This window comes from Maniola jurtina, chromosome 7 (genome assembly GCF_905333055.1).
Source record: "Maniola jurtina chromosome 7, ilManJurt1.1, whole genome shotgun sequence".
In the NCBI taxonomy this organism is placed as follows: Eukaryota; Metazoa; Arthropoda; class Insecta; order Lepidoptera; family Nymphalidae; genus Maniola; species Maniola jurtina.
Genome location: NC_060035.1, coordinates 8,911,549 through 8,924,406, shown reverse-complemented (window position 1 = coordinate 8,924,406; position 12,858 = coordinate 8,911,549). Strand labels below are relative to the sequence as shown.

At 35.7% G+C, this 12,858-nt stretch overlaps 2 protein-coding genes across 3 annotated transcripts; one reads left to right on the top strand and one right to left on the bottom strand.

The window, feature by feature from the left end:
* The first annotated feature begins 413 nt into the window (after positions 1-413).
* Positions 414-9,895, top strand: LOC123867174 (sphingomyelin synthase-related protein 1-like). Its single transcript, XM_045909094.1, has 5 exons — positions 414-1,137; positions 1,341-1,545; positions 4,565-4,851; positions 7,972-8,164; positions 9,258-9,895. Exons 1-5 carry the CDS (start codon positions 687-689, stop codon positions 9,682-9,684), a joined length of 1,563 nt encoding a protein of 520 aa, XP_045765050.1. The 5' UTR covers positions 414-686; the 3' UTR covers positions 9,685-9,895.
* A 643-nt stretch (positions 9,896-10,538) lies between these two features.
* On the bottom strand, positions 10,539-12,726 carry LOC123867185 (SH3 domain-binding glutamic acid-rich protein homolog). Of its 2 annotated transcripts, none has more exons than XM_045909113.1 (4): positions 12,548-12,726; positions 12,239-12,442; positions 11,996-12,091; positions 10,539-11,301 (listed from the first exon to the last, which is right to left on the bottom strand). In XM_045909113.1, the coding sequence occupies exons 1-4, from the start codon at positions 12,590-12,592 to the stop codon at positions 10,885-10,887; spliced, it is 762 nt and encodes a 253-aa protein (XP_045765069.1). In that variant the 5' UTR covers positions 12,593-12,726; the 3' UTR covers positions 10,539-10,884. The 2 variants fall into 2 exon arrangements, with proteins under 2 accessions (XP_045765069.1, XP_045765070.1); XM_045909114.1 differs by having other exon boundaries at positions 12,239-12,440; positions 12,545-12,721.
* Between the last annotated feature and the right edge of the window lie 132 nt (positions 12,727-12,858).

Below are 12,858 nucleotides of genomic sequence, written 5' to 3'. Positions count from 1 at the left end.
TATTTAAAAAAACCGGCCAAGTGCGAGTCAGACCCGTGCACCGAGGGTTCGTACCCGGGTATTTCTCGACATTTTGAACGATAAATCTAAAACTATCATGCATAGGAATAAATAAAAATCTATTTTGAAATGTACAAGTAAAGCCCTTTCATATGATAATCCACTTGGTAGGTATAATAGTTTACTTTGAAAATTGAAACACATTTTAATATATTTTATGTGTGATGTAGGTTTTTGATTAAATATTTTTTATGAAAGGAAAACACAAAAATGTAAATAAAGATGAGAATTTAAAAAATATAGGGTATTTTTATGGTTTCTCTTTTAAAAATATTTTACTCTTTACAGCAGCTTTAGAAAAGTAGTAAAATAACGTTTTTTTTATTTAAGCATTAACGAACGCTAATGTCCTCATGTCCACATCACTAGTGTGACTTAGAATATATTATTACTTTGTCATGTTATGTTTTCCCCGAGTGTCGCGTAATTTGATTTGACCAAAGGGAAAGGAAAGTAAGTAGGTAATAGGCATAACATGACAGACTGTAGTTCATAATGTCGTTAATTAAACTAGAAACCATAATTTAAAAATAGCCCAGTAATCAATAAATTCGTAAGTGTTCCATTTAAATTCATATGTGCACGTAGCTCATCAATAATTGTGTAAACTATAAACGTAAACAAAGATGGATATGGATATCATAAAGTGGAGCAACAAAGAAGTTCTCGAGTTATTACAAAAAGAGAAGATTTCAGGCTTCATAACAGATATCTGCAAGGCACAAGATATCGATGGTCAGTGTTTGCTTGCCTTTGTTGACCGGGATTTCTACGATTATCCCTTCGACCAGCTGAAATTGGGTGAACGAAAGAGATTTATCTTATTAGTGAAAAAGTTACAAAGAAATAATCGACATGCTATGTATGAACTTGGATTGTGTGAGGACCAAACGTTTAATAATTCTGCTACTAATATAAATTTCGTTGGCACCAATTTATCGCATCTAAGCTATAGACTTCACAAACAGTTACAGAATGAGTTAAATGCAAGAAATACTGAGTGTATCTCTAATTTTACCCCAGATGTGAAAGCTTCCAGATTAAAACCTGAAGTGTGGAAAACTGCAATAGCTTTAGGTAACTATTTTATAATGTAATACTATAATAATCTGACTGCAATATGCTTCCTTGATATTTTAATAATTCAAATATTTTTTTGCTTACATAATATTATTAATAAATATGTTTTAAAACAATGCAATGCAACTTTGAAAGTTTACTTAATTTAATAATTTGTAAAGAAATCCCTATTTGATTTGTGGACTTCTCAATCTTGCCAGGTTATGTTTTCCTGGTGACCTGGGTGACTGCTGTTGTAATGGTAATTGTTCACGACAAGGTCCCAGATATGAAAAAGTATCCTCCACTGCCAGATCTTTTCCTTGATAATGTGCCCCATATACCATGGGCTTTTGATATGTGTGAGATCACGGGGTCCTTCCTGATGGCCATTTGGCTTGCTGTGCTCTTCTTCCACAAACACAGGTAAACTATTTTTATTCAATGTTATACAAAAGCAAAAGTCCATGCTTGCATGAACTTTGGAGAAGTCCTTGATATGCAAGAAATGACAAGATTATTTTGCTATAATCCAATAAACCTGATAAATCTGTATTGTTCAGCATGCAATATACCCTCCTGCTATTGCACAGGCAAGAATAGGGAGCAATATTACATAATTATAATACATCTTTATTTTATTGTCAATGTGAATTAGGTACCCACAATACAGGTTTACCTAGTGTGGGTAACTGGGTACCACCAGACACAGAATGCATTGCATTTAAGACTTTGTATCTGGTAAATAAAAACATTTTTTTTCATTTTCAATATGCATCACTGCTTTGCAATGACACCACCCAAACCTTCATTTAAGTTTGTTAAACAAGCTGTACATTGTACCATACAGATTAAATTAGTATAAGAAGTTATAGCAAATATAAGCTTGCTGTTCTTTATTTTCATTAATTCAAAGAAATTGTTGTATAAATACAAACTCCTTGTCTATGTGGAATTAGATTTACATTCCTATTAATATTTTATAATTCCCAAACACCGTTTTGCATAGATTAACTACAGGATCTCTGGTAAACCTTAACAAACATTTAACACATAAGCCCACTTGCAAGAGGGACGTTCAAACTGATTTAGTTAAATTTTATAATTCTGTCACTTTGGCAACCACATTAATATGATCTTGCCAAAAAAAGTCAGTATTACAAAATTTACCTAAATCAGGTTAACTGTCCTTGTGTTTGTGGATCTTGAATCCTGCTTGACATAACCACTTATTGTTTTTAAATAGTACAATCTGAGAGTTTTCCAAGCAGCCATTGATATGCTACAAACTTACTCGTATCTTTAGCCTGGGAAATTTATATCTTATAACATTTTAATAATTATATAAGTAGTTAGTTTAAAAAAACTAGATTTTTGTAAGTTAACATTCCTTTCATTCTCTATACAAAAGCGAACAGACAACAAAAGGAACAAATATTGCTGTTTGAATTGTGGGAAGGAAACCCTGTTCATTTATTTTTAACCCTCAACCCAAAAAAAAAAAACTCCAAAATTAGTTAAATAGAGGGACTATGAAAAGGTGACAGACCAAAGGTGACACTTTACCATTACTAACCATATTACAAATACAAGAATGTATTTGTTTGTCTTTCAATGTCGCGACAATGGAGCAATGGATCAACTTGATTTTTTGCGTAAGTATAGTTAAAGACCTGCACAGTAACATAGGCTAACTTTTTAACCCGTAAAACCAAGGAGTAACTGCGGGATTTTTAAAATCCTGAACCTACGCGGACAAAGTCGCGCGCATCAGCTAGTTTATAATATTAGTATGGATTCCTTGAAACTTTTATTGTTCAGTTCTGATATTTTCATTGTTTAGTTCTGATTTCATTGTTAGTAGGTATAGGTAAATATTTATGTCACACTAACTGCTCAGTGAACTTTGTTTCTTGTATGACTCACTCTTGATAATAATTGGCTGACAAAAGATTGTATTTCTTTTTTACTGTATTTGTGTAAATTGTCTATCTTTCTTTATTATATTATTTTCAAGTTAATTGTTTAACACAATACCTACTTTCGTTTAATAGGTATTATTAATTCTTAGCATTAGTTAAGTGATAATAAATAAATTAGATCACTGAGGCCATTCTGATAAAAAATGTTATGCTCTTTGTGGTTGTCATTTTTTTCTATTATTGTTGTTAGTTTGCTCTTGACCACAATTTAATCATATTTGTTGACGCAATTAAGATTTACAAGTGTATATTAAAAATTTATAACACCCCCGACAAGTGAAGGTTACAGTAACTAGAAAAGAGCTGATAACTTCCACACGTCAAACATACAACACCCCTCTTCTTGGGTCGGGGGTTAAAAATGTACTAGCTCGGAAGAGATAATAGTTACATAATGTTTATATAGCAGTTCTATGGACTCATACAGAATACGCCTAATCGGTATCTGCAGTATGCTGTTGTACCTAAGTATTGTACCGTAATGCAAAATTGCTTTGTGTTTGTAGTAGGTAGGTAGTAGGTACCTACGCTTTATCAATTTACACCGGCCGACAGCGAAGTCGCGAGTAGTTTCAGTTATCCAGCATTTTTAACTTTGTCGTTATTGGTAAAATACTTGGTAGGTATCGCTTGAAAAAATATGCGAGACCGCGCGTAGCGCCTCGAGCATTCTATAGCGAGTAGCGACTAGTCAAAACAGTGCATAGGTTAAAGGTGCGGTTTCAACTTGCGTTAGACGTATGCGCTAACTACCCAGGCGTATGCGCATGTGCCTGTGTACACGCTTCATATTCGCTGGCAATAGCGCATGCACCAAACCCTGTGGTGCACGCAACAACGCACTCTCTTGCATTCTCTCCACCATTTGGGACGCGCACGCAACACGCGTAACTTTATAGTACCTAAATGTATGCTATACGCGTATGCTATTTGAGTATAGGCTATTGCATACATTGCTTCGGTAGCTTACATGACGTATCTTTAACGATCTATGACAGTTGAAAATGCACCAGCGCAGTTGGACCATGTAGGCGCGGTGTCGTCGCAGTGCTTGGCGCAGTCTGGGTACTACTCTCTGCAGTCTGCATGCCGAGCTGGCTGCTGCCGTCCGCTGCCATCGCTGTAAATTGACCCTTTAGATACGTTGGCAAATATCACAACTTTCCTAGTAAGGGCCAATTTAAAAAACGACATTTTCTGAAATAGTTGCCTGTGCCATGCTTTTGTGTACTTCATCTGGACCAGGATAGCATTTCTTACAGTAATTAGGTATTATCTAGGCTTGTCATTTAAGTGTATTTTCCGAATAGCACATCTCTTGAAATCATTAACGTCAGAATCAACACCACTGTTCTATAAATAGATCTTTGGCCTGCTGCGTCAGGATGGTGTGGTTGTGACATTAATTATAACTTTCAAAACTTATTCCAGCATGCTATGATATAAGGTAATAATGTTCCCAGGTTTATCATTCTAAGGAGATTCTTCGCATTGGCCGGCACAGTGTTCCTGCTGCGCTGCTTCACGATGCTTATAACTTCTCTGTCGGTGCCGGGCTCGCACCTCAAGTGCGAGCCGCGGTTCTACCCGCCGGCGGACGACCTGACCGTGTGGGGCCGGCGACTGCGCCAGGCCTACGACATATGGAGCGGCGCAGGCATGTCCGTCCGCGGCGTGAGAACCTGTGGCGACTACATGTTCTCCGGCCATACAGTCGCCTTGACACTCCTCAATTTCTTTATCACTGAATGTAAGTTTAACCGATTCAATTCATTTATATATTACATTAATCAGTTAATCATCGAACGATCAAATGCAACGCATAAAGTCCAATTGATGTGATAATTTACGTACGTACCTGCCTATAGCGAATCACGATGCGTGAGAGATTGTGATACAGAAGCCATACACGTGTAAGAGCAATGAAAAACGTCAAAACGGGCCTATTATTTTGTGTCAATTATAATGCGGAAGCATAATAACCATATTGCGGAAACTATTAGCGATATTATTTACATTTGCTTACAATCTCTTTTAATTATATCGCTTTATTTTATGAGCTACTAGATGACGCCCGTGACTTCATCCGCAAACCAAAATGGTTTTTTAAATCCATGCGAATTGATTTTCTGGGATAAAAAGTGGCTTATATCCGTCTCCAACATAAAAGCTATATCTGTACCGAATAGGTGATGCCCGCGACTTCATCGGCATGGATTTAAATTTGAAAATCCAGTGAGGACTTCAAATTTTCCGGGATAAAAAGGAGCCTACGTCTTTCCCCTGGATTTCTGTACCTTTTGTCAAAATCGCTCAAGCAGATTGGCCGTGAAAAACTAGCAGGCAGACAGACAGAGACTTGCGATTATATTATTAGTATGGAAGTATGTATATTTATCGAATTACATTACGAGTATGTAAATTATTAAGGTAGATCCAAAATTAATGCCTACATAAGTTACGCTAAAGATTTTCATAGATACTTGGCAAACTACATGCATATTATTAGAAGCATTGCTAAAAGATAAATATTCTTGTAAATTAAGATTGTTTACATTGTCATTTGTTATATGAACATTGAAACTGTGCCATCAATATTATTTCCGTATGGTATCTACTATCTATCTGAATGTCGTACTAACTCAGTTTATTATTGTTTATTAATCATATGACATACTTATAATGTGCGTCATTTCATTGCGTGTGCGTATAAAATAATGTAAACAAATAATTAAAATATAATAATCAATCAATTGATGTAGATCGATTATTATTATTTTATTGATACTAGCCGATACCCCTAGGTCTCTTACTTAGTAGAGTAGGGAACTGGCTAGGTATATTTTTCCCTATGCAATGAAAATATGGTGCTTAATTGGATTATTCGCTCGTAGCTTAATTTTAAGCTTTGATTTAAAATGTTTATAGTTTAATTGCAATTCAAGTGTCATGAAATATAATAATTTTTTGTTTTTACTACCTAGTTACCCTTGCTAAAAGATAAATAAATTTTCTTAAGGGTTGCTTTGGAAAATAACAATCAACGAACAAATCTAACAATTCTGACCATCAAAAAGAGTAAAATGTTACCTTTTTTGAATAAATGATTTGACATAACTATGTACTTTTTTTCTTCGTCTGGGTGCATTTAGGTTTTTTAAACCCCTTGGGAACTCTTTGATTTTTAGAAATAAAAAGTACCTAGCCTTTGTCCATCTTTGTAATGAAAGCTACCTCTGTGCCAAATTTCGTAAAAGTCGGCTCAGCCGTAAAAATGTAACATACAGACAAACACATTTTTAGGGTTCAGTACCTACCTCAAAAGGAAAATAGGAACCCTTATAGGATCACTATGTTGTCTGTTTGTCTGCCAAGAAACCTATAGGCTACTTCCCGTTGATTTAGAATCATGAAATGAGGCGAGTGGGTATAGGTCTCATAGCACAAGTAGTTAAACTTCTATTTAAAATATCAGTTTTCTGTTTTTATCCCGGAAAAAACCCTCGGAAGTGCGAGTAAGACTCGCGCACAGAGGGTTCTGTACTTGGGTAATTTTTCCGATAGTTCGCACGTTAAATCAAAAACTAAAACATAAAAATAACTAAAAATCTGTTTTAGAATATACATGCAAAACCCTTTCATATGATACTCCACTTGGTTTACTTTGAAAATTGAAACACATTTTTTTTTTTAATGTAACCACAAATTCACGGCTATCGAATTTATTCCTTTACTTGTGCTATTGCTATAAGACCTACCTACCTGCCAAATTTCATGATTCTAGGTCAACGGGAAGTATCTACCCTATAGGTTTTCTTGACAGACACGACGGACGGACGGACGGACAGAGAGACAACAAAGTGATCCCATAAGGGTTCCGTTTTTCCTTTTGAGGTACGGAACCCTAAAAGTTGGATTTGTAAAGCCTAAATCAATGCGGACATAAGCTAAATCCTTAAAAAAAATATGCACCTCTAGGCTTCTATCGGGCTGGGCTAACTTGCTCACGTGCTCCGAAAAATATAGGTACCTACGACGGCGCGCCCCCTCGATGGCTCTCGCAGTAACTCTGTACTTATAAGAGAAAGAGAGAGAGAGTTCAGGTACGCGACTGAATGAGACATTTATTAAATTTTAGGCCGCCACGCTATTCGAACTGAATTGCACTTTATTGGATCCTAACAAGAGTCGCTTTTTATAAGGGTTACGTACCGAAAGGGTAAAAACGGAGCCCTATTAATGTCACTTTGCTGTCTGTCTGTCTGTCTGTCCGTCCATTTGTCAGTCCGAATCGTGTCACAGGTCTCTAGCGTGTAAACGAAATGAGTTACAAACCTGAAATTATGGTATTTAGTGTAAAACGTTGACCAGAACCCAAATATTGAATTAGAAATACAATTTAATTATTTTTGAATTAAATTATACCTACATGAAAAAGCCGGATTTTTTTTCTTAGTCTAACATGTGGGGTATCATTGTTTAGAGCGCATTGAATAGAGTACAATTTTTTTTTTATTTGTACTTATTTACTATGCATTCTAGCCAATAAGGACAGGTACAAGAGTGTCAGCTAGAGACTATAAGCGTTAAGCTACAAGAGGTGATTGCGATCGTCAAATTCTACCTGTCGAACTTTGCTCACAATATAAGAGAGACACGATCTCGTGGAAAATGACGACCGCGACGAGCCTTCAACATAGCGCCCTAATTGCGTAAGCCAGTTGAGTCGCTCTTTCGTCCCGCACTTACCGCACGATTGCTCAGTGTAGACAGCTTAGTTGAACCTCTGTATGTAATATCATATCCTTACTCTGTGCTTTAGTACTGGACCTACAGGCTCTGGTTACATTTGTCTGTTTGTTTGTTGCAGACACGTCTCGCAGCCTGTACCTGCTGCACATCCTGACGTGGGTGATGAATATGTTCGGCATATTCTTTATACTGGCGGCGCACGAGCATTACTCCATAGATGTGTTTATTGCCTTCTACATCACGTCGCGCCTGTTCCTCTACTACCACACGCTCTCCAACAACCAGGCGCTTATGCAGAGCGACTCCTCTAGGTACGTAGACAGACCCTATCCCGCGTGTATCGCCTTCTAGGTACATCACGTGGCGCATCGCGCCTGTTGCTGTACTACCAACTTTGGCTACTCAAAGAACAGGCAACTAAGCAGAAGAGAGATACAGTAGGTACGTAAGTGTGTGCGCGAACAAAGAACTCTGTATTACTCTCTCACACACACTATAAGACTACTACATGACTGGAAAGAGGCCATAATATGACCAACAGATTTTTAATTTACATACCCTTCAGACACGGAGATATAACACCACCAACGTGCCGAGTCCGGGCTGCTAATGACAATTTTTTTGACAGAAAGTCCTGTCTTTTTTTTACCTGACTCGGGAATAAGCTGAAAAAAACTTTAGACAAAATTCCCTTCGTATTATGTACGCATTTAAAACAATGCTTAGACCTTGAAAGGTCATATTACTCTAAGTTGGGTGCAGTGCGATTTATTTCATACATATACGTACAGAACATAGTTGTTCGGGGCACGGCCCAGCCTGCGCACGTCATGGTAGCGTGAATCATCCTCAGAATACTATACCGTCATCCTTAATTAACGATACAGTGTGAGACCGAAACGCGCTAGTAGTTATGGATATTAATAAGATAATATTAAGGACGACGAAATCGATTTCATTGGAAACGATTGAGTATTATTTACTAACTACCAATTCCATTTCTTTTCAATTCTACCCTAAGTCGTAATTTTAGCAAGAAAAAGAAAAGGAGTTAATGTGTAAAATACTGAAGGGGTTAGGGTTAAAAAACCTGGTCGACTTCTACGTGCATTGCTCTACATTTGGCGGCGTAGCATTCGCCTAACTAGACCTTGTGGATGATATCCTAAACAGACCAGACGAGGGAATCGAAAGTGGGAAATCCTGTTAACAAGGCAGTTTTGATTTTATAAAATCCATAGTAATATTATAAATGCGAAAGTATGTCTGTCTGCTAGTTTTTAACCATCCATCCATTTTACGGACTTTGACAAAAGGTCTAAGATAGTATGCAATTCCTATTTAGCAGAAAGTAAAATTAAGCTTTGGTTTGGTTTACTAATGGAATGGAATTTATCTTTATAGAACTAGAATATGGTTCCCGCTGCTGTCTTTCTTCGAATCCGAAGTCGACGGCATCGTTCCAAACGAATACGAGGGACCGGTGGAAATCGTGAGCAACTTGAAGCAGTGGCTCATACAGCTCGTGATAGACGTGAAGAATACTTCGATGGCAAAGATCGCGGGCACCAAGCTGCAGGAGGGCGCCGCGATGGGCGAGTACTCCGTCGTCAAGCTCGTCGACGGTATCAAGAGGAACCTGAGCTTGATAGAAGAGTACAAGAGCTCGCGCCAGCGGCTCATGACGCTCGACAAGAATGTTCAGGCCGGCCTTCTCGAAGAATTACCTGACAGTGATCTCAGACGCAGGAATATCACTGATCTCACAGGCGACGCCCTCTTTAGAGAATTCAGCAATCCCCCATCTCCCATCATGAAAAAAAATATATGAGCTATATAGGCGTCACTGGCCGCTTGTAATATTTTTGTAGCTGAATTGTAGATTGTCAAGAATCTAGATACCTGAGCGTTCAACATTTCCATTATAGATTTTATATCATGTTATTCCATATTTATAATGTTAAGTTAAATGTGTAGAAAATTACAAAGATTTATTTGCTCAAGATAATCATGAAAATATAAAGTATGCTTAAATTATTCAATGCAGTCTTTTTTTTAGAAAAATAACTTTATTTTTGCAAGTGGATTTTTTTCTCTGTTTAGTATATAATTATACCCCATACAATTTGTATAGGTATAAATGCTATAGTTCACATTCTTAATAAAATTCGTAAGTATAAAAATGTTGAACATTTTGCTAGAACTGTTCTGCATGTTATCTTAATACAAAAAAACACACATTTCAGGAATATCCTTTCTTTTACTTTCAAGCTTACAAAATATTAAATTGATTTTTAATATTGTTTTGGAACACTTAGGTAAAAAAGACAAAATACAAAACACAACAGTAATATTTACATCATTTTATAATATTTCAAAGTATTAAATAATTGACAAAATATTAAATTATTAGTAAAATTATTGTCTTTAAAATAATAAAATGTAAATAATGAAAAAATGTATCAATAGACTTCATTTAAAACTTAAAATATTAGTATTATAATTTTGAAAACGCTCAATTGATAAAATATGTAAATTATTATATTCTGCAGTCAGCACCTTAGACCAAATAAGGTCTAAAATATCTTAATATTAATGTCATGCTACATACTTCATTGAGCTCTTAAGCAACTGAGCATAACAAGAGCCAAAATTAAATTAAATCTGATAAACTTGCCATTATTGTTGATATTTAAAACGATTACATAAATAACATACTTTAAGAGTAATACCAAATACATGCCTTAAATAGGATAAAATTGTTAATAGACTCTATATTTAGAGATAAAAATTTGATTAATTTCCCAATAATAATAATAATTTAAAAGTAGGCCACTTCATAGCAACTTGTAACTAGGATGGCATGTAACAGCATATTCATAACTCAACAAATAATTATTTGCTTTATATACAATGACTTAATGTTATGCCAAAAATATGAATGATGCTCTATAAATAACACAATGGTGATGAAAAGTATTTGCTTAGTGCTAAAGTAAGTTTGAGCTGATAACATAAGTTGCTCCCTCCACTAGTCTGAAGCTGCCATTTGCTCACTCTGAATAAAAGCTTCTGTTGGGTTTTCCTTCTGTTGCTCATTTACAACTTCTTGTTTTTCCTCAGACCGCTCACGAGAGCTGACTGCTCCATTCTCATTGACTACTTCGGCTTCAGCAGGGCTGCTTTCTTTTGACTTTTGTTTAGGTTCATTTTCAGTATCTGTCTTTTCAATGTTGTCTGTTGTTTGTCCTCCTTCTTCAGATTTCTGTCTTGATTCTTTTTCTGGCGAATTTTCCTTTTCTACTGAAGCCTCTTTTGCTACTGCATCAGCATTGTCACTGTCAGTGGGGTTTTCGTTTGCTTCGATTGATTTATCTGTTGTGCCTTCCATGTCATTTGTAGATTCTTTGCTTTCATTTGCTACTACCTCTCCATTAACTGCAACATTCTGAAAGAATAAGTACCTTCTCAATATACAAATCAATTAAGACATTGAGATATTTAGATATGAAAGACACAATTTGACATAAATTACAATCTGTCAAAGGTAATCGGGCATAATTGACTCACTCTGTGGACATGAACCAGAATAGTTTTCAAAGATAATATTGTAGCCTTTCTGTATAGTAAATAAATATTTTATTCAAAATGGATGCAGGAAAATCTTTCATGGTACAAAAATTATTATTTGAATTTTTCCATGACTCACAACAATGCAACCTATGTCACAGTGTAGATCAGAGCCATATTTGAATACATATAGTCGATTTCGCTTGTCCTCCGCCGCAGTGGGAATGGTTTTCATACTAGTGTCTGTCTACCTTTGTGATTACAAATGCACAGAAAACAAAATAAAAACACAAATCTACAAAACTATGTAAGAACATACATTTTTCTTATATAAAAACATTAATCATTACTAACACTAGGTGATGCACATTGCATGTATTTAGGTGTTATTAGAAATCCTATAGGATAAAAAGTATCCTACGTCTCCAATTTGCAAGCTATCTCTGAACCAAATTTCATCAAGATTGGTTGAGCATGTTGCACGTGCATGGTTGGTAAAATAGACTTTTTACATATTTTATAATATTAGTATGGATTTGTTTACAAATACATTTTACTAAGTAATCACATACCTTGGTATCTGTAGGTAGTTCTTCAGGAGGAACTTCTAGTTTTAAAAATTGTTCCAATGTATCTATCTCATTATTTAAATCAAACTGTTCATAATCCTAGAACGATAAATTAACAGGTTAGGTTCAAAATTGACGTAATCATCAATAATATTTGAAAATAGGCAGGTACTATTTCTAAACCAATTAACTACACTAAGTGGATATTTCTTATAATTACATTCCAGTAGTTTCAATACAACTTACCCCACAATACTCTTCATCGTTGAAGATCTGCGGCGGCAGAGGTGAGCGTGGGCTAGGATCACTGACAGTACCACCATTCGACTTGGAATTGTTTTGCATGAAGTCTTTATCATCTTCCCTGCCAGGTTCCGTTATGTCAATTATTTCATATTTGATCATTTTTGAATCTAGGATCATCATAACACGCTGTTGTCTTTTTTTTACCTAAAAATCACCATATGATAAAAAACAAACAAAACTATGAATCAGCTCTGAAAAAATCTAGAAAATTAGCCCGGCCGAGCAGCGGTTTTCTAATATTAAACTTGCCTCTTTGTTTCCTGAGATCCCACTAATGTAAATTTTAACAACCATTTCTATAGAGTTTATTTGTAATTTATAAAAATAAAATGAATTAGAACAAAATCTCAATGTAAAAAGATAGGCTTGGCCATTAGACAATCGAAATATCAAATAATAATAATTACTATGTACTGTCGGCTGTCACTATGACACCCATGTCATTTTTTCCAACTGACTTCACGGCTCTGGGTCTAAGGTTGAAATCTATAGAGCGCACTTGGACTTTGCTTAGACTTAAGTTTCAAGACAGATTTATGTCTCGTTAGTGTGTTAAGTCT

Excerpts from the sequence above, each read along its gene's own strand:
- LOC123867174 (XM_045909094.1), top strand. The coding sequence starts at position 687 with ATGGATATGGATATCATAAAGTGGAGCAACAAAGAAGTTCTCGAGTTA. Across the intron at positions 4,852-7,971 it reads CAATTTCTTTATCACTGAAT|ACACGTCTCGCAGCCTGTAC; the intron begins GTAAGTTTAACC and ends TGTTTGTTGCAG. Across the intron at positions 8,165-9,257 it reads ATGCAGAGCGACTCCTCTAG|AACTAGAATATGGTTCCCGC; the intron begins GTACGTAGACAG and ends TTATCTTTATAG.
- LOC123867185 (XM_045909113.1), bottom strand. The coding sequence starts at position 12,592 with ATGGTTGTTAAAATTTACATTAGTGGGATCTCAGGAAACAAAGAG. Across the intron at positions 12,443-12,547 it reads GGATCTCAGGAAACAAAGAG|GTAAAAAAAAGACAACAGCG; the intron begins GCAAGTTTAATA and ends GGTGATTTTTAG. Across the intron at positions 11,302-11,995 it reads AACTACCTACAGATACCAAG|AATGTTGCAGTTAATGGAGA; the intron begins GTATGTGATTAC and ends TTATTCTTTCAG.